This window comes from Carya illinoinensis, chromosome 3 (assembly GCF_018687715.1).
Source record: "Carya illinoinensis cultivar Pawnee chromosome 3, C.illinoinensisPawnee_v1, whole genome shotgun sequence".
Taxonomy (NCBI): Eukaryota; Viridiplantae; Streptophyta; class Magnoliopsida; order Fagales; family Juglandaceae; genus Carya; species Carya illinoinensis.
In genome coordinates, this window is record NC_056754.1 from 29428530 (window position 1) to 29451297 (window position 22768).

Below are 22768 nucleotides of genomic sequence, written 5' to 3' on the forward strand. Positions count from 1 at the left end.
TCATTTTAATTTAGAGCAATGCTACATACAATTGTGAAATTACAAACGTCGCATAATCGTTTTGAAAAGGAGTGGAGTCTACAATTAAAAAATTAATTTTTTTCATGTGAGTCTCATATTAATTTATTTTTTTCAAAACGATTATACGCCGCTTGCATAACCATGACTATAAATATTATTTCTCTTTAATTTAACCCCCAAGCGCCGAGGATGAGATTTTGTTAAGACAAAGCGCATGAATATATACAGCATTATATGCAATTATGCATGCATCCTTATCAATATTCTGTCTTCGAAGATAGATACAAATTTTTGAAGTACGGATCAATGGCTGCCCTACTAGTAGCTAGCTAATAAGTTGAAAAGGCAATATGTCAAGCATTTAAAGAGTACCATGATTTATTTTCAATGGGTCCTCCAGCTCATTGTCCAACAGTAGCTTCCAAAAACTTAAATTGTTGATGGTGCAACAATACAAAATATACAAGGCCAGGTATCTTACACTGAGCTGTTCACAGATATTACAGTTGTACGGTATCTTACAAATACTGTTGACAGATATGAAACATTACATGGTGGAGTACTTATTAGGTAGTCTTGAACTACAAAATGATATTGCACGTGTCAATTTTAATCTATCACAACATGCCGTGACACTAAACTAATTGTGTGTGCAAACATGCATTAATTCTTGTTGTCATTGGCATCTGAACTATGAAAGATTGTGAGTACCGCATATCCATATTTTGAGACTGCTCAATAATTACTCACTCGATAGAAGCAAAATGCATTAAAAAAAAAAAAAAAAAGAATCGGAAACATCATACAGGAGAGGAAGACTGGGAGTGAGGGCTAGGTTGTGGCTGTTATCAGGAAGAAAATTACTGAATTAGATTTAGAGGAGTGTGCATGGCCTTGGCTTGATCCGTCTCTTTTTCTTCGGTTTTGGGGGCTGCAAAACAACCTTGATTGCAGCATCAAACACAGCCTTAACATTCTGAGGTTTCATAGCAAAAGCCAAAATTAGATTTCATGACATGTTGCCATGGAAAATAAAAAATGAAAGACAAAATAAGAGAAATCAAGGGTTGGTTACGTGGTTTAACTCATCTATCCCCTCACTTTTCTTCAATTATTTCATGATCTTTTTTCGCACTAAGACAGGGGGGCGAGCTATATTTCTTTATCTACTCTTTAAAAAATAATTAATTAATTTGATTTCCGATTTCAGATACACCCAAAAGCGTTGCTGCCACTGGCTTAAAACGTGTTCATACAAGTCAAGATCAGCTAATTAATTAAGCAAATTACCTGCTGAGTCTTGGAGCTGCACTCTATGTAAACAGCAGCGCCAATTGCCTTCTTGAGCTCTTCACCCTGCGAAAAATATATTGAATATTCTAATTACCATGAATTCCGTGAAACAGATGAGAAAAACTTCATTAATTAGCAAAGGGAAAAAGAGACTAGAAACGTATATAGATGTAGAGATTTGCCTGAGCAGTTGAGATTGATGCAGCCCCAGGATGATCAATCAAATACTGCTTGTCTTCCCTTAGATCTGCAAGATATCACGTCCAAACTTACATCATGCTTAGATTTATATCAACAAGTTATTATTATTATTATTATTATTATTATTATATATTCCCATGGTAGGATTAATCCATACCAAGTTTGGTTCCAACAAGGACTACCGGCACAGTTGGGGCGTAATGCCTCAGCTCAGGAATCCACTGCATGGGAGCCAAGAAATCAATGTGTAATTAGTTGACTAAGATCTGAATAATTAAGAACTTGAATCACAAATGAAATGAAGAAATTTTAGGGAAAAAAATTATTTTTTTTGGGTATTTGATGGGAAACCTTCTTAGATATATTTTCATAGCTGGCTTTGCTAATGAGTGAGAAGGCCAGCAAGAAAACATCTGCACCCCTGTAACTCAAAGGCCTCAGCCTATTATAATCCTCCTGCCCTGTGTTAATCACCCAACTAAGTAATTAATTAAAATGTATAGGGAATCGCAGATAATTTTGCATCCCTAAAAAATAATAATAATCAATTCAAAAAAACAAAAAAAAAAACCAATTACATAGTACTTACCGGCAGTATCCCATAGTCCAAGGTTAACTGTGCTGCCATCAACCACCACATTAGCACTAAAGTTGTCGAATACGGTAGGCACATAATCCTATAAGAATTGAAGAAAGAAAACATGATCTTAAATGATATTTAGACCACAAGATTGTTTAATATAATCATTTATTTGAAACCTGGATGTATAAAAGACAGTATGAAGTCATGTTATGAAACATAATCTATCATACTGTGGGAAAGGTATTGCTTGTATAAGATATGAGCATGCATGTCTTTCCGACAGCTCCATCACCAACTGTGACACACTTGATGAATCTTGCCGTGCTCATTTTTAGCTCCTCTTGACTCTCTTTTAATCAAAAGGAAGCTTCCTTTTCTTCAGAATCCTAGTAGAGCTTCCTTCTTTTCCTCCATTAATGAGTACTTGAAACCCTATATATATATATATATGTATATATATATCTTTCTCTCTCTCTCTCTCAAGAAAATGAAAAAACTACATAAGGAGAAAAGAAGGAAAGAAAGCAGCAAGGAAGGTGGGAAGGGTATTGGGAAGTGGGGGTTGAGTTCAGATTTTGAATGAAAAAAGAGGGGGGACGGGTGGCATTTAATAAAATGAGCAACTAGCCCAGCACCAACTATATTTTGCTGTGCCTCTTTTATCTTTATCATGATTGCCAATGGGTTTCTATTCCTTTAAGGGGAAAGCCAAACTTAGCGGCAAAGCCTAAGGACCAACAAAGGAGGAGTTTGGTGCTGGTGTTAGTTGGTTAAGTATTGTACAAGTCAGAGGTAGAATTAATGATGAATATTGAGAAAATAAAACATTAATGCTTAACAGTCCAAAACATGGTGATGGGGAATTAAGACATGGGAGGAGTATAATTAAAAGTGGTTGGAATTTTCATGCTATCTCCTCATATATAAGAAGATTACACAAACATATATGCATTCTAAACATTCGCTAGCTTCACTGCCAAGCTAGAAAAGGGTGCATGCAGATGAGTTAATCAAATTCTCGATCAAAAGCTAGCTGCTCTTGATCATCTGGCTGTCTTGGTAATTTACAATAGCCTGATCTTACACATATATATGCATAGTATTTCTCAACCCTAAAAAGATGCGGCAGAATTTGGCATTGATTGCAAAGAAAAACCATTCATTTTTGAGTGAACATATCAGTGCCCAAAGATGATATTTTTTATCTTTATGTGGGTCTCACCATAATTAAGGGAGTGCATGTATATTATATATATATATATATATATATATAAATGTGAGTGGGCTATACTGTGGTACCCTTGGCTCGGTTGGGATATGATGATGAGATTAGTTTGTCGAGGACCCACTCCATCGCATTTTAGTTAAAGGAGTACTACTTAACTTTTGATATATATATTTATATCATCCACACGCTACATATAGATTTTATATATATATATATATATATATGACAAATAGATTTTTCTTATATATATGAGAAATACTATACATCATCCTACACCACACATTTTATATATTAAAATATTATTTTTTATTTTATTTTATTCTTATTAAACTAATTAAATTATTTTATTTATCATCCACACACTACATATTTATTATAGAAAAAATGAAAAAAAAATTAAAATAAGTGTGGTATGTGAAGTGTGAGGATGACAAATAGATTTTTCCTATATATATATATCTCATGTATTGTACCTACATATTTATAAAATATTCCTCACGCTGCAATTAATATATTATCTATTGGTGCTAATGATCATGATCATTAATCAGGCGCGCACTAATTCATGAATCTTAACATCATAATGATCAGATCAACGTGATCATATATGTTTAAAGGTTGTGATTGCAATTGTATACATGCATGTTACAAGTTAATATATATACATATATATGTATATTGTAGGTGTTGGAGTGCATATATGCAGCGAGTATATGTAATCCGCCATCTCGTATATGCAACGTCGTTGTTGGTATATATATTCAGATATATATATATATATATATATCCTGCAAGCTAGCGTGTTGCTTTATGCATGTTACAAGGTTATTTGCAAGTAAAGATCCTCCACCACTTTGATAAGATGTAAGACATCTTTTAAATGGGTACGTTTGAACTAAATTAATTAATTTAAATAGTATTATGTCTTGCCATGATCAGATTGTATTAATGCATATATATTGATCATATAATTCACAACCAAAACTCAATCACGTACCCTTTCAAGCAAATCTTGATCTACAAAAATATATATTCACTATAAGAAAAATAATTTTTTGCATTACCTATATTAGATATGAAAAACACAAAATAGTTACGAAAAAAACTATGACAACCATTATGTGTTTTTCGCATCCATTTAAGTGACATAAAAAGCCATTCTTTTTGTAGTGATTGTACGTAATTATACATGTTAAGATGATCATGACTTACTTGGCTAATTTGGTGCACTTTAACTTTAATTTGGAGCATCGAAGCTTCAACTACAAGTGATCATGATCGACATGAAATACATGATAAAAAAACCTAATGGTTTTTTCTTGGTTAAGTTATGATTTGGTTTCTAGAAAATTGTTCGAGTTTCAAGTAGATTTCTTTAAAATATCTCGTGTTATCTGTATTAGTCGTGGTGCAATCTCAGAAAGTCTCATTTTAATAATATGCATTCATCACATAAATTAATGAATGTTGACATAAATTATTTTAGTGAGCAAAACTACTGATCATAGAATACGTATATACAGTTTATACACAACGTCATATATTTTAGCTATAGGTATGTATATATGTAGCAGGTGAGGAAACACTAATTGGGCGAGTAAAGGCTGAATCACACGTGAATTTACATGACAGAGTGCGACTAATTAAAGGATAAAACTAGACAAAACGCACTCTACTGGCCTAGAGATAAAATCTAAAAAGATGTTCCACTGATCAACATATATAGAAACTCAACGAACTGTATTCCATTAAGATCAGAATCCACAAAGATAAGTCGGGGCAAGATCTCCATGACATATGGACACTATCAACAATAGAATTGTGCTATGAAATATATATAGAATTATATCATACTAAGGCGTGGTTTGGTTACTAAATACTAAATTATTTAATATTATCTAATCATTATAATTTTTTTAAATTTTTATATAAAATATAATAAATAATTTAATTTTTTAAATTTTAAAATAAAATTAATATTAAAAAATTATATTATAATAATATTTTATTCAACTTTAAACAAAATATTTTTAATTTTATTTCACCTAAACTATATAGCCAAATGAGTTCTAAGCACCAAATATCGTGCTCTGAATTAAGAGTTTTGCTATAGTAATAAAACATGTCAATCCTTATAAATAGCCTAGCTACCAAGGTATAAATATATATATGTATATATATTTATTTATATTTATTGTAGCTAGCTAGCTAGGAGCCGAATGATTTCCAACCAATTGGATCTGAGGTAATTTTGGCAGTTAAAAGGACAGAAATGATGAGCAGGATAATTAAAAGAGGACAATCATGTTATAAACAATGTTAATGGATCTCCCACTATTTGATATGACAATGAATAGATCAATGCCGAGGTTTAGTGCCTTTTTGGTCATGTTCGTAGAAAGGACAGATGCCTAATAAAGGTGTCCCCCGTTGATCAAGTAGGCATGCCATATATGTTTCTCATATTGTATTCATCATCGCTGGCTCCTTAGTGCGTGATGACGACATTGAAGCTGGTCAATCTGCAAATTAATATTCACGAATGACTATCCGTAATGAGTCTCTACTATAGCTAATTCCCAATGGGTTTGAGTCCGTGATTCTATAGTTTTCGTCTTTAATTTTGTCGTACTTCTGCAGGCTCAAGTCTGAATGCAAATGATTTCCTTGGCATGGGTCATGGACTCATGCATGTCGCCAATAATTACTTCGGACGGTCTCTTGTTGAAGTACTTATCACAGGTGACCATCATGTAGATCAATGAATTCAAAAAAATAAAATAAAATAAAAGCCAAAGCTACTGTATGTACATTAATTTCATTTCTTAAAAAAAAAAAGAACTGTTTATTTACCGTTAATTATTTAATTACTTTTATTAAAATAAATTTACTTTTATCATAAATACTTATTTTTATCACAAATAACTCGTCATAAATATTTATTTTTCTCGTGACCTTGTTTAAACTTTAGAGTATTAGTTGGTAGGGGTATAATAGTCTGATCCAGTCCGATTTTGAAAAAATTTAAGACTGAACTGATATGTTTTGATTTTGTATTTTTCAAAACATCGGTTATTTTCTTAAATCGGTATTCTGGTTTTACTGATTTTCAGTTCGATTTTTCGATTTTAATATACTATAATATATAATATTATTATATATTATAAATTATAGTGATGATATATTGTAATATATTATAATATATTTTAGAATTATATTATAATATATAATGATATAGTATTAGTATAACTATTAATACAATAAATTATAATGATATAAGATTTTAAAATTTAATATAATATTAATTTGTAATTTATCATACAATATAAAACTATTTTATATATCATTATATATAAAAAGTATATATAATATACAAAATTAAAATATATATATAAATCGGTGGTCCGATTTACCGGTTTACTTCATTTTTATTTTTATTTTACACCCCTAATAGCCAGACTAGCAAGCAATAGTAATCATTTACTACTTTGTGTACGTGTATATATATATATATATATATGAGAATAATCACTGAAGTACGTCAATAGTTAATTAATTAATCACTATTAATACAACATTTATAAATACTTTTTTTGGATTAAATCTTTATTAGGTAGAAAAACTTATTAGAAACAGTAAGACTTATTTTAGGATTAATAATTTTTTTTAAGAAAAAAAAAACACATTGTAGTTTGAGAGCACAGTCAATATATATTGTGAGCACAGTCAACAATTATGTTTTTTGCATTACTAGATCAAATTTTTATTCAAGTTATCCCCGTCATTATATATCTTGATAAGCTTTTTCATTGTTTTTATGGAATGCTAGATTAATATCTCAAGTAGATTCTCTAATGCAGAAATAATTTTTAATAGGGGTGCTATCTATATATGCGGGGCGGGGCACCTGTAACAGCTGTTAGAAATTTAATTGTGGAATTTCTATTGACTTTAGGAATCTCGTAAAAACTCCGTAAGTTTACACGAATTGATTAATCGCATAGGTTTTAGCATGTCAACATAGTTAGTGTTATCCCTCACTATGGTGCTAGAAATGCGATTTTAATTATTTGAGATAGTTAGAAGTGTCAGAATATATTATAGTCTACACCACTAGGCTTAATTGAATATTTAGGATTTTTCAGTACTAAGTTTGTTACGTTTATTTTTAGAGTGAATAGTAAGCTCGGTAAACGTACTAAATGCAGTGTTTTTCAAAATCACAATGTGTAATGTCCAAATTAGGTTAGTAAAATTTTATTTGGACACATGGAAATATTTTAGCCACCTTACTCTTCCAAGTCTACTCCACATTTGGAAAATATATTGAGCTGATTTTTATAGACATTATTAGATAGAATATTTTGAGATAATCTTTTATAGATATTTTGGGTAGGAGAAAACTACACTCAACTCTCAACTCCAGCCTTATCACCTTCCTTATCTCGTCCATAAGTATGTTCAGCCAGCACCCATGAACTTATCTTCAATTACACCTTCCAATAAAAGATTATCAAACACTCTCTCTCGGACAGCTTTTAGGAGTTCTTTTGCACGCCCATTTCGAAGTTGTTGTAAGTGTTTTATCATAAAGTCTCCTTCATATAAGTTGTTCCTTTTTTAGTCTAGTTTACATGGATATCTTATTTGCCCCATTTGAAGATCATTTGGTTAGTCAAATATTGTGTAAACTATAGAAAGGTCATTCTGGGAGATAAACTGGAGAATATGTTATAGTTTGGAGTTTTTGACCAAGCTAATGGATAGATATTGGTCTGAAATTTATGGAGTATTTTTAACATGTATATGTGACTATTGGTTGAGGATTTTTGCATGATTAAAGGTTTTGATGAAAGATTTTCTTAGATTTAGAAACTTAGAAACTGGAAGAAGAAAAACAGTTTCTGTTTTGAGAAAGTTTAACTCTTTGGTGGTCTAAACCTATTCTAATGACTTTAATAATTTTATTGGAGGATCCTAAGTATCTTATATACATGTTATATTATTATTTTGAAGATATTTGATATTACTTTCAAAGATATGAAATTTTATGCAAAGAGATATTCAGATAAGCCAAAGTGTGGATATTCTTGGCTAAATTTATGTTTTGGTTAATTTCTAACCATGTGATCTTGAATTAGAAGCTTATATATGTTTTAGAACATCTTTTTAAACCATGTGATGGTTTGGTTTGAAGATCATATATTTATAAGTCATAGATCAAGAGATTTATCAAAACTAGTTGAGGAAAAAGTTTCTGTTTTTGGACTAAGTGTAAAACCAAAAACTCCAAATGTTATTTTGTGATTTTGGTGACTTTAGTTTGATGATTTAAAGCATGGTTGATGTTAGGATGATATTATGAATATGTTAGGAGTAAGATTTGATTTTGAAATTCTTGGAGATGTTTTGATTTAAGGTCAAAACTTGTGATTCAAGTGTTTGGATCTTTTTACAAAAAAGTTTGGTATTAATTATTAGCTTTTTCTAAATGGATGTTTTAAGTATGGTTTTGAACTTAGGATTGGAAGATGTTTGTTGTAAAATTTTGGTTTAAGCATGAGTTTTGAAATTGGAAGGAACTGCAACAAAAATCAAGGGAAATGGCCTATGGATGTTTCGGTCATAGTGTGTTCTTCATAGTTGTGTTTTGTTTTAAATTTTTCTGAGTTGATATTTAAGTTTAGGACAAAATTTACATGAGGAATGTAAATTTTGGAAACTTTTGGAGTTAGTATGCAAAATCCTTAAGTTATGGGTAAAACGGTCATTTTCCCACATGTAGGGAGTAAAATGAAAATTTTACTCTTTAAATTAGTATTTTTCATATTTCAAATTATTAGTGATTTAGTTCTAACTTTTAGAATCACTAATTACAGTTTCTCGTGATCGCACTTGAAGTTTTATAAGAAACGCGGAGATCGAAGTAAGTTTAGCTTTTAACTTACTAGCAGTCTATTGTGTATGTGTGCTAAGTAAAAGAACTACAGTGTATGTATGTATGTTATCATATATGTCATGCCATGATAAGTTATTACGTAATTGTCTATTATACAGAATTTATTCTGTCATCAATTTTTTTATCTGTTACATAATATATTCTGTCATGTATTACTATACATTACAAGTATGTCATGTTAAATATATTGTCTATTATATGATATGCCATGTTACGAAATGTTTCTATCTCAAGTTGGTCATGTATTTCAAGTTATGTTCAAGTCACGTTATGTTACGTCAGGGTTTCAGTCCTTTTGTATTCCAGTCACGTTTCATATTGAGTACATTCAGTTTGTGTAGAATACATGGGGCCACAACAACTGTGGAGTATGTATTTAACTACAATTGTGATGCGTAGAATACATAGGGCCACAACAACTGTGGAGTATGTATTTACATGTAGAATATATGGAGCCACAACAACTGTGGAGTATGTATTTTTCATGTTAATTCAAGTTTCAGAGCAAGTTCATGCTAAGTCAAGTTTCAGATCAAATTCATATCAAGTCAAGTTCAGTTCATGTTTCAATTTAAGTTATGTCAATTATGCTATGTTGTACGCTAAGTTATACTTTAATTATTTATGAATTTGATTATGCATTTATGCTTTTACTGTCATCCATGTATCATTAGTCTGTGTGGAAGTTTTTTTTTTTTTTGTTAACTTGCTGAGATTTGTAATCAAATCTCATTGTGGTAGTCCCAACTACCATTCCCCCCGAATGATAGATCTTGTTACAGGAACTGAAGGAGGATCAGGAGCTGACCAACTAGACACAGTCGACTAACGACGGTGCGTCGTTAATGTTAATATAGTAGTTAAATTACTACTTGTACGATGGAGTTGCTTTCCAGTACTTTTGGATCATAACTATTTTGGACTAGTGCTGTGATTTTAGTTATTCAATAGATTTTTATATATGAAGTATGTTTTAAGTATTTGGGATATTTTCAGTTTGGTGCATAGTATTGCTAAAAAAAAATTATCCGCTGCGAATATTGCATAATGTTAGATGCATGTTAGGAATATTGCATCTTATATGTCATGAACAGGGGAAGGTAATCTTGTGTTACATGTCTCGACGTTTCAAATGTCCGTCCGATCCCAAACGGAATTTGGGGGCGTCACAGCACCCCTTCCCCACAACTTGCCTTGCATATGTGAGGATTTCCACCCCCGCACCCTGCTCCCTGGAGGCAGGGGCAAGGCCTCCAACTCTTGTGCTAGGGGTTGGGCGAATATCTCATTCGCTCCGCCCCTGTCCACTTCAAGAATATTGATACTTTATTGGGTTTAAAAATTATTTTTAGGTTTAAAAGTATTTTTTAGACCCAAATTATATAATTTCTGAAAATTGGACTTATGGGGTTAAGTTTTAAGAGAATTCTTCTGATTTTAATTGTTCTACTTTTATCTGAGTTTGCAGGTGGTTTGAGGTTAAATTGACTATATCACACACACTCAAGGTCTTAGCTTTAGGTTGAAGTAAACGCCTAACTCTTGCTTGACAAATTGTAAAATTTTTGATTGATTTTCCTGCCATCTTTGATGTTAAAAGAGTAAGATACTAGAGATGAAATCTAAATTCATAAAAGCTTGGTGAGTGATGATACTTCTCTTTCGGGTTGAATCGATATTGCCTAAACTATCATTTACTTTTCTTTTTTTTGTTTGAGGACAAACAAAGTTGTAAGTTTGGGGGTATTTGATGACTTGCAAAATTTCATATTGCAGATTTTACAAGTTCGCTTGAGCGGAGGCTTTTGGCCGCTCGAGCGAATTCAGGTAGATTCAAATGCTCGATTGCCGCTCGACAGGGAGCTCGAGCGGGTTGCTGAAAAACAAAGATCGCTCGAGCGGAGACATTGGCCGCTCGAGCGAAATCAAGCAGAGTCGAACGCTCGATGTGCGCTCAATAGGACGCTCGAGTGAAATCAGGCAGAGTCGAACGCTCGACGCGCGCTCGACACCCCGCTCGAGCGAACATCATATTTTGACAGATTTTAGGTTTTCCGCCGTGAGACCATATAAAAAGCAATTTTTCACTCTAGAGCCGTGAATTTTGACTGGAGAACACTTCTTGGAAGAGAAAAACACAGTTAGAGGGATTCAATTGATCTGTTTTTGGAGACGGAATTCCAATTATTGCACGTACGTTGGAATCATATACGAGCACGGACGAGAGAAAAGCGTTGAATCGTTCCCTTGAGCTTTTGACGACGAGTTGAGGCTGCAAGGAGGATTTTTCAGTGTTTATTTTCTTCTTCCCATCTTCTCAGAACAATTATGGTGAATTCATTTATGTTGAATTCCATTTCTAGCATGAGCTAAATTTTCTTCTTTCTAGGAAAACGATGTAACCTATTTCCAAACTATGCTTGATTGTCTATGCTAATTTAATGCAATTCTCTTTTTGTTTATCTGATTTATTCTGAATTTATTGCTTCTAATTAACTGGCCATTGATTAGATGATAAGTAATCTTGTGATTTGCTGTCGAAAGAGGGAATCATAGGGTAGATCTTGGATATTTCAGCATAGGTAAGTATAGAGATCGAAAGACTTGTATGAACCTATGTAGTAATTAAATCATTGGTCTTATTGCGTTCTTGATTATTGAATTTGCATATTCTTGTGTGAATTGATAACCAAGAGTCAATTCCAATTGACTATCGAAAGAGGCTTTTGGATGAATTAGAGATTTGCTAATAGACAAAAGAGATTTAAATTAAATTAGCTGGATGAGAAAAGCATAGTGAAGAAGTAGGTGAAATCAATTTCCTAGAAGTTTTCTTCCCCATTGAATTTGATCTTTGAACGTCAGTTTTATTTTCTTTGCTTATTTCTCTTTGAGTTGATCTAATTTTATTTGCAACTACAAAAACCTTAGCGATTCCTCTAGATAAAATTGAGATTAGTATAATTTTGGTATTTGGCAAGAGTAAGGTACCAATCCCTGAGGACGATACTCTTCTTATTACTTTACTATAAAACTACGATACTGTGCACTTGCAATTTTGCACCGGTCAGTATGTATTTACACGTAGAATACATGGGGCCACAACAACTATGGAGTATGTATTTTTCATGTTAATTCAAGTTTTAGAGCAAGTTCATGCTAAGTCAAGTTTCAGATCAAATTCATATCAAGTCAAGTTCAGTTCATGTTTCAATTTAAGTTATGTCAATTATGCTATGTTGTACGCTAAGTTATACTTTAATTATTTATGAATTTGATTATGCATTTATGCTTTTACTGTCATCCATGCATCATTAGCCTGTGTGGAAGTTTTTTTTTTTTTGTTAACTTGCTGAGATTTGTAATCAAATCTCATTGTGGTAGTCCCAACTACCATTCCCCCCGAATGATAGATTTTGTTACAGGAACTGAAGGAGGATCAGGAGTTGACCAACTAGACACAGTCGACTAACGACGGTGCGTCGTTAATGTTAATATAGTAGTTAAATTACTACTTGTACGATGGAGTTGCTTTCCAGTACTTTTGGATCATAACTATTTTGGACTAGTGCTGTGATTTTAGTTATTCAATGGATTTTTATATATGAAGTATGTTTTAGTATTTGGGATATTTTCAGTTTGGTGCATACTATTGCTAAAAAAAAATTATCCGCTGCGAATATTGCATAATGTTAGATGCATGTTAGGAATATTGCATCTTATATGTCATGAACGGGGGCAGGTAACCTTGTGTTGCATGTCTCGACGTTTTAAATGTCCGTCCGATCCCAAACAAAATTTGGGGGTGTCATAGCACCCCTTCCCCACAACTTGCCTTGCATATGTGAGGATTTCCACCCCCGCACCCTGCTCCCTGGAGGCAGGGGCAAGGCCTCCAACTCTTGTGCTAGGGGTTGGGCGAATATCTCATTCGCTCCGCCCCTGTCCACTTCAAGAATACTGATACTTTATTGGGTTTAAAAATTATTTTTAGGTTTAAAAGTATTTTTTAGACCCAAATTATTATATAATTTAAATTATAAATTAAAATTTATATATATAATAATAATTTAAAAATTGATAACATAAAAATTATGTTATCAATATTTAAATTTGTTAGACTTGTTCACAAGTTGTTAATTTCCACAATGTTCTTATAAGACTCTTGTATGACCTTGGAGTTCTATATAGGATTGGTTTAGGATGTCCATATAATGTATAATCTTGTGAACAAGTCTAACAAATTGTAATATATATTTATATAAATACAATTTATAAAATAGATATCTATCTATAATAATAAGTGTCTATCATAATGCTAAAGTAATGAACAGTGAATTCTAATTCCGTTTTTGTTTTCGTGTACATAGAAGATTTACACTGCTTTACATTCTGTGTAAAGATTTACATTCCATACAAAACATATCTGTTTCGGTGCGATTGTAGCCTTCAAATCCCCATCTTCCTCCCCGGCTCCATCGACCACACGAACACCATCGTACAACCGCGTCGTGCACACCGCCTTCTCCTGCTTCCACAACAGGCTGTTTCGATCACGCACGGTGCAAACCCTAACCTCCAACCAGCTTTCCATGGCTAAGCTGGTAAACGCCCGATCGTGCTCCTTCGTCGGAACCGATGAATACATGGCACCGGAGGTCGCGTTTGGTGGATTGCACCGGAACGTCGTTGATTGGTGGACAAAGATCCAGTTCAAAGCCTAAGATTGAAGTGCGGAGCCGCTAACGTGAAAAAACACCCTTTCTTCAAGAATCTGAACTTTGCTTTCATACGGTCTCTCACACCACCAGAGATCCCGCAACTGAGAAGGATGAAAACGACGTCGTTGTGTTGCACGGGAGCGATGCAACACAATCCACGGCGTGGCCGTGCGGGTTTTACACCACAATAAAAAGGAGATAAACAAGAAACAAAGAAGAGAAAATGAGCACACAAGGAACTCGACCAAACCTGCAACAATGAAGAAAAAACCATGAAATAAAAACAGCAGAAAGAGAGAGAGAGAGAGAGAGAGAGAGAGAGAGAGAGAGAGAGAGAGAGAGAGAGAGAGAGAGAGAGAGAGAGAGAGAGAGAGAGAGAGATCGGTTTGCAGTGGAAAAAAAAAGAAACAAAATGCAAGAAAATAAATGTAACTAACCAACTGAAGGAAAATGGAGGAATGCAATACATGAAATGGAGATGAACCTGCCAGCAGTAGAAGAAAGCAACGGGAATGAAGAAGAGAAAGGAAACAGCGCAAGAGAGAAGAAGAAAGAGGAAGAAAAATGAGCCCTAATGTCTTCTAAATTACGCCGTTTTGGAGGGATCCACTGAGCCGGGTTTAAGTGCTATGGGCTGGCCTAAGTTTGAAGGGAATTCGACCCAAATCACAATAAAAACCCACTAAAATAAAGCCCAATCAGAAAATAAGATTCTAAGAAAGTAAAAAGACACAATAAAAATAATTAAAAGCCAAGTAAAAACACTACAACTCTATATTAATAAAGTAAAATATTTAAAACCCAACAATAGAATATTTAAAGTATAGAGTAATTTAAATGCGAAATAATAACTAATAAGAAGAAAGCACATTAAAATAATTTACATGACTTCAAATCATAAATTGGATAAAAATGAGACTCACGTGAAAACATAATTTTTTTTAATGATACACTTTGTTTGTTTTTTGTTTTTGTTTTTGTTTTTTTTAAATATGCAAATTTTGCACAATTTAAAACTATATCTAATATATTTTATGATGAGTGTGCGAAAGTGCACTCTATATACTCTATTATTGGACTAAAATGCTAAAATATGAATAGAAATTATAGGAATTAATGTGTATTCTTAAATTGAATTTCTATTTACGTTGGGATACTCCTAAGCAATTTTTTTATGTCTAATTTTAGAGTTTATAAAAGAGCAAGTCAAGCCCAGTCAAATTCAAAGGAAGACATTCATGGGGTTTGAGAGAAATTTGGAAGAAAAGAAAAAGAAAAAAATCACAAAATGAAACCACAAGAAGTCCAAGTCCGAAATTCGCTAGGAGATAGTCTGGACATACTTTAGTCTTTTGACTGTATCTTTTTACTCATACGTCGGATTGATGCGATTCTTGATGCATTGGTAAGTTATCTTAAAGGGCTATAACTTTGTCTCTAATAAGGATTTCCAACTTCGAATTCTAAAGGCTGTACGTGGCTGCCAAGATAAGTCCTAAAATTTAGGCGATTGTTTTATGCGGAAATCAAGAGGACATTAGGGTTTCTTTCTTACCCTATATAAGCATATCATTAGCATGAAATGGAGAGGAGGGAGAGGCACAAGAGACAGATCTGAAGAGAGGAGAAAATCACTTCCATGGCCACCGTTCGCTTCAGTTTTCTCTGGAGATTTTTGTTGTCTATTATATTTATGGGTAACTAAATTCTCAAGTAGGGTTAGGGATGAACTTGCACATTAGATGGTATTTCTAATTTATTGTTAATTCATGTATTTGATTTTCAATTGCTAAAACTCTTTTGTTTTATCATTTTCAATTCATCGTTGATGTTTTCTTCTCCGAATAATCATAGAATTTATTGTGTTTATGGATTCAGTTATGCTTTTTCTATTGAATAGATTAGTTCTTTGATTATGTTTGGATCAATTATTTATCTATATTGATTTAGTTTTTTTGCTGCAATATCGCTTCCTGAGTATATTGTCGTTATTGGATTTTATCAATAGGGGTAGTAATTCACGTTTTTTAACAGTGGTGAATGTTTTTTTTCAAAGGGTTACATTTGATTTAAGTCTGGTTTATAAATCTATACCTTCCGATTGGGAATTGCGGGAATTGAGTTCCTAATTGAGTTATCCAATGAATTAAGAATAATTAAAATAACAGATTTGTGCAAGGGATTCCCGACGCTCTACTGTTTGTCAAATTTGAGTACTTTTTCTGTTAATCACTTTGCTTCACTTGAATTTACATTTAAAATTAATCTTTATTCTCTATTACTTATTTAATATTTTTTCTTTAGTTTTTTTGTTCCTCTTGCTATTCTTTTAATTTGTCTCCCTGTGGAATCGACACCCCAAAGCTGTGCTACAACTACCGCGTTATTCTTTGGGCGTAATCATATTACTTAAAGTGAAAAGGAAAAAAATACATCAATTGATGGTTATCTTTGAGCCTGGACGCTTGGCCTCTTTTATTTAAAAAGAATAGAGTGCATCGGTGCGTATGAAACCGCACATATATAAAAGGGAAAAGTCTAATTGTAAGTATAATTGTGCACTAGTATGTATATCAATCTAATATAATTGGTCAAAAAGTAGATTTTATTGAAAATAGTGATAATTTAAATTTTGAATATTAAAAAATTAATATTGATACGCAGATTAATATACGACTTTGTTTATACGTAACAAAGCTCATATAAAAGTCTTCTTACGGCCTGTAGCATTTTCCTTATTTATATTTAGACCATTAGCATTGCAATGATTTTTAAAGAGAATTTTTCTAGCTAGATAAGATGGAAACAACGCTTCCCAGCCCTACTGTAATTTTTGCTTTAAAAATGTCTCTCCAAACCTACTGCTTCCGAAGCTCCCTCCAAGAGGGGATCGAGGTGGCACTTTGTCTCGTTTTCCCCTTCCCAACCCTAACTTGACACTTTCTTTTTCTTAACTTTTGTTTTCTATCTTTTTACTTTATAGGGATGAAAAAACTATGATGATCTATTGTGTTTTGAGCAACGCATATTATAATTTTATAAAGATGCGATATACTGTTGTGAAAACGATGATGACAAACAAGTGAAAATAAACACAAATAAGTCAATCACACCATACAAAATTAATGTAATTCGCACTGACATAATCAAGAACTTTTATGAGGGGGTCAACTTTTCTATGAAAAATGCTACTCTCATCATTCAAACTTACTGCTCGAATGGTATTACTGCTTGAATTTTTTTATTTTTTTTATTCTTTTACTTAATGATTAAGGAAGTATTTTTTTAATAATATTGTGATTTTTTTATTTTTTAAAAATATTTAAAAGTATTAAAAAAATACATGTAAGAAAAAGGAAAAAAAAAAACTAATTAGAACTAAGGGTGGCTCCTAGATGGAGCTGGGAGCTGTGGGTGTAGACCCATCATTTTTCAATTGTGTGACACATTTATATAAAATAAAAAGAAACTAAAAAAATCATAAAATATAATTATATATAAAAGTATCAAGCTTAAATAATTTTTCTTATATTTTCACTTTAAATTCTATATTAAGAAGTCTAATATTGTATAACTAACAAAGAAACCCAACATATATAACCTTAATATTAATAGATGAAATGTAAAATTTATGATTTATATTTTCTATACACTTTTTTTACACAGTGCACCTAAATCATATTCTAATAATTAATATAAACACAAATATAATATATCATTTGAAATATTTATATATATTTTTTATTTATGAATAAACGCATGCCCAAGTTTAATATTCATTAATTGTGTTTATTCATTAATTAATATCATAAAATAAACATGAATTTTAAATTAAAACACAATTATTTCAATTTGATTTTAAAAATATAATTCTGGTAATCTCTCCCCCTTTTTATTTATTGTTGGCTTACATGTTGGTTACTCCCATAGGAGGAGGGACCACCAAAAAATTATCCCCCACCCAACTATGCGAGGGACTCTACCAAGCTCACTTTTTTCCTTCAAATTCTAAGCTTTTGAATGAATTGTATCGACCTTTTCAGTATACCCGATCCATTATTATCAGTTTAGATTTTCTTGATCTATAGGAATTTCCTCAATCCCAAAAAAATATCCCCCACCCAACTATGCGAGGGACTCTACCAAGCTCACATTTTTCCTTCAAATTCCAAGGTTTTGAATGAATTGTATCGGCCTTTTTAGTATACCCGATCCATTATTATCGGTTTACATTTTCTTGATCTATAGGAATTTCCTCGATCCAAAAAAAAATCCCCCACCCAACTATGCGAGGGACTCTACCAAGCTCACTTTTTTCCTTCAAATTCCAAGCTTTTGAATGAATTGTATCGGCCTTTTCAGTATACCCAATCCATTATTATCAGTTTAGATTTTCTTGATCTATAGAAACTTCCTCGATCCCAAATGTATAGAGCATTGTTAATAGATTATGCATATGAGCAATGCTACATACTGTGATGACCCGGTTTCGCTTGTATTTTCGCTGAAATGGTTGTTTTTATTTTAATTAATATATTGGTTTATTTATTTTAATTTATTGCGCTTTAAAAAGCTCCCACGTAGCTTTTGGTCCAGAGTTCGAGGATGAGGAAGAGGAGGCTGAGCCCGAGGATGCGGCTCCGCCGGGTTGCTGATGTTATGTTTTGTATTTGATATTATATTATATGCGTGTTTTGTAATATCTTATTTATATACATTTCGGAATATCTTTGTATTAAACAAGAAAAATTCCGGTACTTAGTTATTGACTTGCTTTTCGCTGCATATTTCTCGTGCACATTCTTCGTTTATACACACACTTGGCACACGTCGATAGGGTGATGACCCGTGAGGTCATCATCCGGATGTCTTGATTTCCCCGTGTCCGTGCATGGGGATTTGGGGGCGTCACAGGTGGTATCAGAGCGTTTGGCTCTGGGTAAAACCACATGTCCCGTAGGTAGTACCAGAATGCTTTTTAAAGTTGTGTTTTGAAATCTATGTTAAGTACAGCTATTTGATTTGTTTTCTTTGTTTGAGCTTGTTTGTTTGTTTTTATTTATTTGGTTATGTTTTTGCAAGTTGGTTTCTTTTATTTTCTGTGATGTGGTGTTGGTCTTTGGTTCTGTTTTTGTTGGTTGTTGGTTTTATTTGTTTTTGTTTTCTGAAAGGGGGTCAAAGGTTGTGGTGGCAGGAAAATGGGAAGGCCAAAGAAATCTACTCAGGAGCCACGGGACAATACATCAAGAGATGACTCCATAGCTCAAGCCATACGATAGATGATGGAATTTATGCAGCAAAATTATAGGCCACAACAGACAGGGCCTTGGCCACAACCAGGGGGACCTTGGCCACAGCAAGGGGGTCCCTGGCCGCCACAAGGAGGGCCTTGTCCGCAACAAGAAGGATTTTGACCGCAACCAAGAGGTCCTTGGCCGTATCAGGGAGGGCCTTGGCCTTACCCGGGAGGGTCTAGTAGCATGGTGCAAGCCGGGTGCACTTATGAGCGCTTCCTGGCGCATAGGACTCCACACTTCACTAGAGAAGAGGATCCGCTTCGAGCTGGAAAGTGGATCAAGGACCTGGAGAGAACATTTGAGGTGTGTGGATGCACCGAGGCGCAACAGGTACGCTACACCAGCTATCTCTTGCAAGGCACTGCTTCGGATTGGTGGGATACTAAGAGAGTGATGCTGGAATCGGAATTGGGGTCTTTTGCTGCGGTGACCTGGCAGCGCTTCAAGAAGGAGTTTAATGACCGCTTCTTTCCCGCATCGGTAAGGAAGCAAAAGGCAAGAGAGTTCTCAGATTTGGTCCAAGGGGGCGCGACAGTGGAACAGTACGCCCGAAGATTCATAGAACTTGAGCGATTTGCTCCTCACCTTATCGCCACAGAGGAGATGCGAGCTGATCGTTTTCAGGAGGGACTACGCCCTGATATACGCCGTATGGTGGTTAGCCATCGGATATCCACTTTTCAGGAACTAGTGGATGGGGCCACCCTAGTGGAACGAGAAAATAATCTGAGTATGGGCTCCCCTCCAGGGCATAAGAGGCTGAGTTTTTCTGGTGAAGGAAGCAGCTCGGGTTCGCCTCAGAAATTTGTTCAGCGGACCGGGACTCGACCGCAAGCATCCTCAAGTGTTCGCATGGGAGGACGTGTGCCTGTATGCGGAGTTTGTAATAGAGCCCATGTGGGTGAGTGCCAACCTAGTGGAACTCGATGTTATAATTGTGGCCAGCAGGGTCACTTTGCCCGAGAATGTCCAAGAACAGTTCAAGGAAGCCGTGGAGGTAGACGCGGTGGAAGAACAAACCCGAGACAAACAGTGCAAGCCCGGGTTTATGCTGTCACACCCGGAGAGGTGGATGATGAGGCACCAGCGACCCATGATGCTAGAGTAATTACAGGTATGGATTAATTTAATTTTAAGTTGGATTTAATTTTGGTGTATTTGATTTATTCTTTGCTTTTTGGATTTCATGGGTTGATGTGTTTGGTTCAGGAAGAGTCCGTTTGTATGAGTTTTATGCTTGTACTTTGTTTGATTCCGGTGCGTCGCAGTCATTTGTATCTTCCACGTTTGCGCGGGTGTGTAATTTGGTTACGGAACCGTTGCCGAAGTCTATGGTAGTGGCTCTACCCGATGGTGAAATGGTGTGGTGTTCCAAGGTTGCTTTGGGATGCCCGTTAAATTTTGAGGGAAGGTTCTTGAATGCTAATTTGGTAGTATTCAAGCTGTTGGGTTTTGATATCATCCTCGGAATGGATTGGCTATACCAATATTCTGCTACTATTAATTGCAAAAGTCGAAAAATTAGCTTTCAGCTTCCAGATGGTGATTGTCTGGAATTTGCGGGGAGTAAATTAAAAGAAAAGCCGATAATTATATCGGCGATTCAAGCAAGAAGAGAGATTGCATGGGGAGCGGATGCATTCTTGGTTCAGATGGTGTCCACGCCGTCTGAGAAGAAGTCGTTGGCAGACATTCCAGTTGTGGAAGAATTCTCCGATGTGTTTGTGGATGACTTGCCTAGACTACCCCCTGTGCGGGAGATGGAGTTTGTTATAGACTTGGAACCTGGAGCGGCTCCTGTGCATAAAGCTCCTTATCGCATAGCACCGGCTGAATTAAAAGAGTTGAAGACTCAGTTGCAAGAGTTGGTAGAGAAGGGATTTATTCAGCCTAGTACTTCACCATGGGGTGCACCAGTTTTGTTTGTTAAAAAGAAAGATGGAACCCTCCGTATGTGCATAGATTATCGGGAATTGAATAAGGTGATCATCAAAAATAAATATCTTCTCCCGCGGATAGATGATTTATTTGATCAGCTTCAAGGAGCAGCCGTGTTCTCTAAAATTGATTTGAGGTCGGGATACTACCAGCTGAGGATCAGAGACAAGGATGTGCCTAAGACTGCTTTCAGGTCGAGGTATGGGCATTATGAATTTAAGGTGATGCCGTTTGGGTTAGCTAATGCCCCTGTTGCTTTCATGGATTTAATGAATCGAGTGTTTCGACCTTATCTGGATTCCTTTGTGGTAGTATTTATTGATGATGTTCTGATTTATTCCCGAGATGTTGAAGAGCATGTGTATCATCTTCGTCTGGTACTTGGGAAATTGAGAGAACACCAACTGTACGCCAAGCTCAGCAAGTGTGAATTCTGGTTGGAAGAAGTTAAATTTCTTGGGCATGTAATTTCCCGAGACGGAGTAGCTGTTGATCCTAGTAAGGTAGAAGCCATTTTGTCATGGCAGCGCCCGACTACAATGCGCGAGATCCGGAGTTTCTTGGGGCTCGCCGGTTACTACCGAAGATTTGTAGAGGGTTTTGCTCGCCTATCCGGACCTCTCACAGCTTTGACTCGGAAGAATACAGAGTTTGTTTGGTCAGAGAAATGTGAGAGAAGCTTCCAGGAATTAAAGAACCGGTTGACGACGGCACCAGTGTTAGCGCTCCCAGAACCGCATAAGCCATTCGTAGTCTTCAGTGATGCGTCTAAGTTTGGTTTGGGTTGTGTCCTTATGCAGGAAGGACGAGTTGTTGCCTATGCATCTCGTCAGCTAAAGGACCATGCGAAGAATTATCCGACGCACGATCTAGAATTGGCTGCAATTGTTTTTGCTCTCAAGATCTGGCGGCACTTCTTGTATGGGGAAGCTTGCGAGGTATTTACTGATCACAAGAGCTTGAAGCATTTGTTTTCCCAGAAAAATCTGAATATGAGGCAGAGGCGATGGCTAGAGCTAATCAGTGACTATCAGTGTGAGATCAAGTACCATCCGGGGAAGGCTAATATAGTTGCTGATGCTTTGAGCCGGAAGTCACACTTGGAGGATGAAGCCGAGCCGTCAAAATTGGATTCGTTGCTTTGTGGGATGAGAAGGCTCCTTATAGAGAGTTCGCAGCAAGAAGAGATTTTATCTTCAGTTCTTGATATTCGGGTAACTGATTTTGAAGAATTGAAGACTCTTCAAAGGAAGGATCCGAAGCTGCTGGATATCCGAAAAAGAGTCAGAAAATCTCGAGGGTCGTTGCATTATAGCATGGATAACGATGGGATACTTCGGTATCGAGATCGCAGAGTGGTCCCCAAGGATTCAGAATTCAAAGAACGAATCATGGCAGAAGCTCATGCGGCCCCTTATTCAGTTCATCCCGGCAGTACAAAGATGTATCGGGACTTGAAGAAAAATTACTGGTGGGATGAAATGAAGAAGGATATTGCCTTATATGTTGAGAAATGCCACACATGCC

At 34.8% G+C, this 22768-nt stretch overlaps 1 protein-coding gene across 2 annotated transcripts; it reads right to left on the minus strand.

Moving 5' to 3' along the window:
* Window positions 1–372: 372 nt before the first annotated feature.
* LOC122304066 (rac-like GTP-binding protein RAC2) lies at window positions 373–2766 on the minus strand. Of its 2 annotated transcripts, none has more exons than XM_043116104.1 (7): window positions 2275–2766; window positions 2105–2192; window positions 1867–1976; window positions 1673–1736; window positions 1497–1561; window positions 1312–1377; window positions 373–997 (listed from the first exon to the last, which is right to left on the minus strand). In XM_043116104.1, the coding sequence occupies exons 1-7, from the start codon at window positions 2314–2316 to the stop codon at window positions 896–898; spliced, it is 537 nt and encodes a 178-aa protein (XP_042972038.1). In that variant the 5' UTR covers window positions 2317–2766; the 3' UTR covers window positions 373–895. The 2 variants fall into 2 exon arrangements, with proteins under 2 accessions (XP_042972038.1, XP_042972037.1); XM_043116103.1 differs by having other exon boundaries at window positions 2329–2760.
* Window positions 2767–22768: the final 20002 nt, after the last annotated feature.

Bases quoted from the DNA above. Each gene is read 5' to 3' on its own strand.
- LOC122304066 (XM_043116103.1), bottom strand. From the start codon at position 2,427: ATGAGCACGGCAAGATTCATCAAGTGTGTCACAGTTGGTGATGGAGCT. The intron at 1,378-1,496 runs GCAAATCTCTAC...TATTTTTCGCAG, and splicing joins CATCAATCTCAACTGCTCAG to GGTGAAGAGCTCAAGAAGGC. The intron at 998-1,311 runs GTAATTTGCTTA...ATGAAACCTCAG, and splicing joins GCAGCTCCAAGACTCAGCAG to AATGTTAAGGCTGTGTTTGA.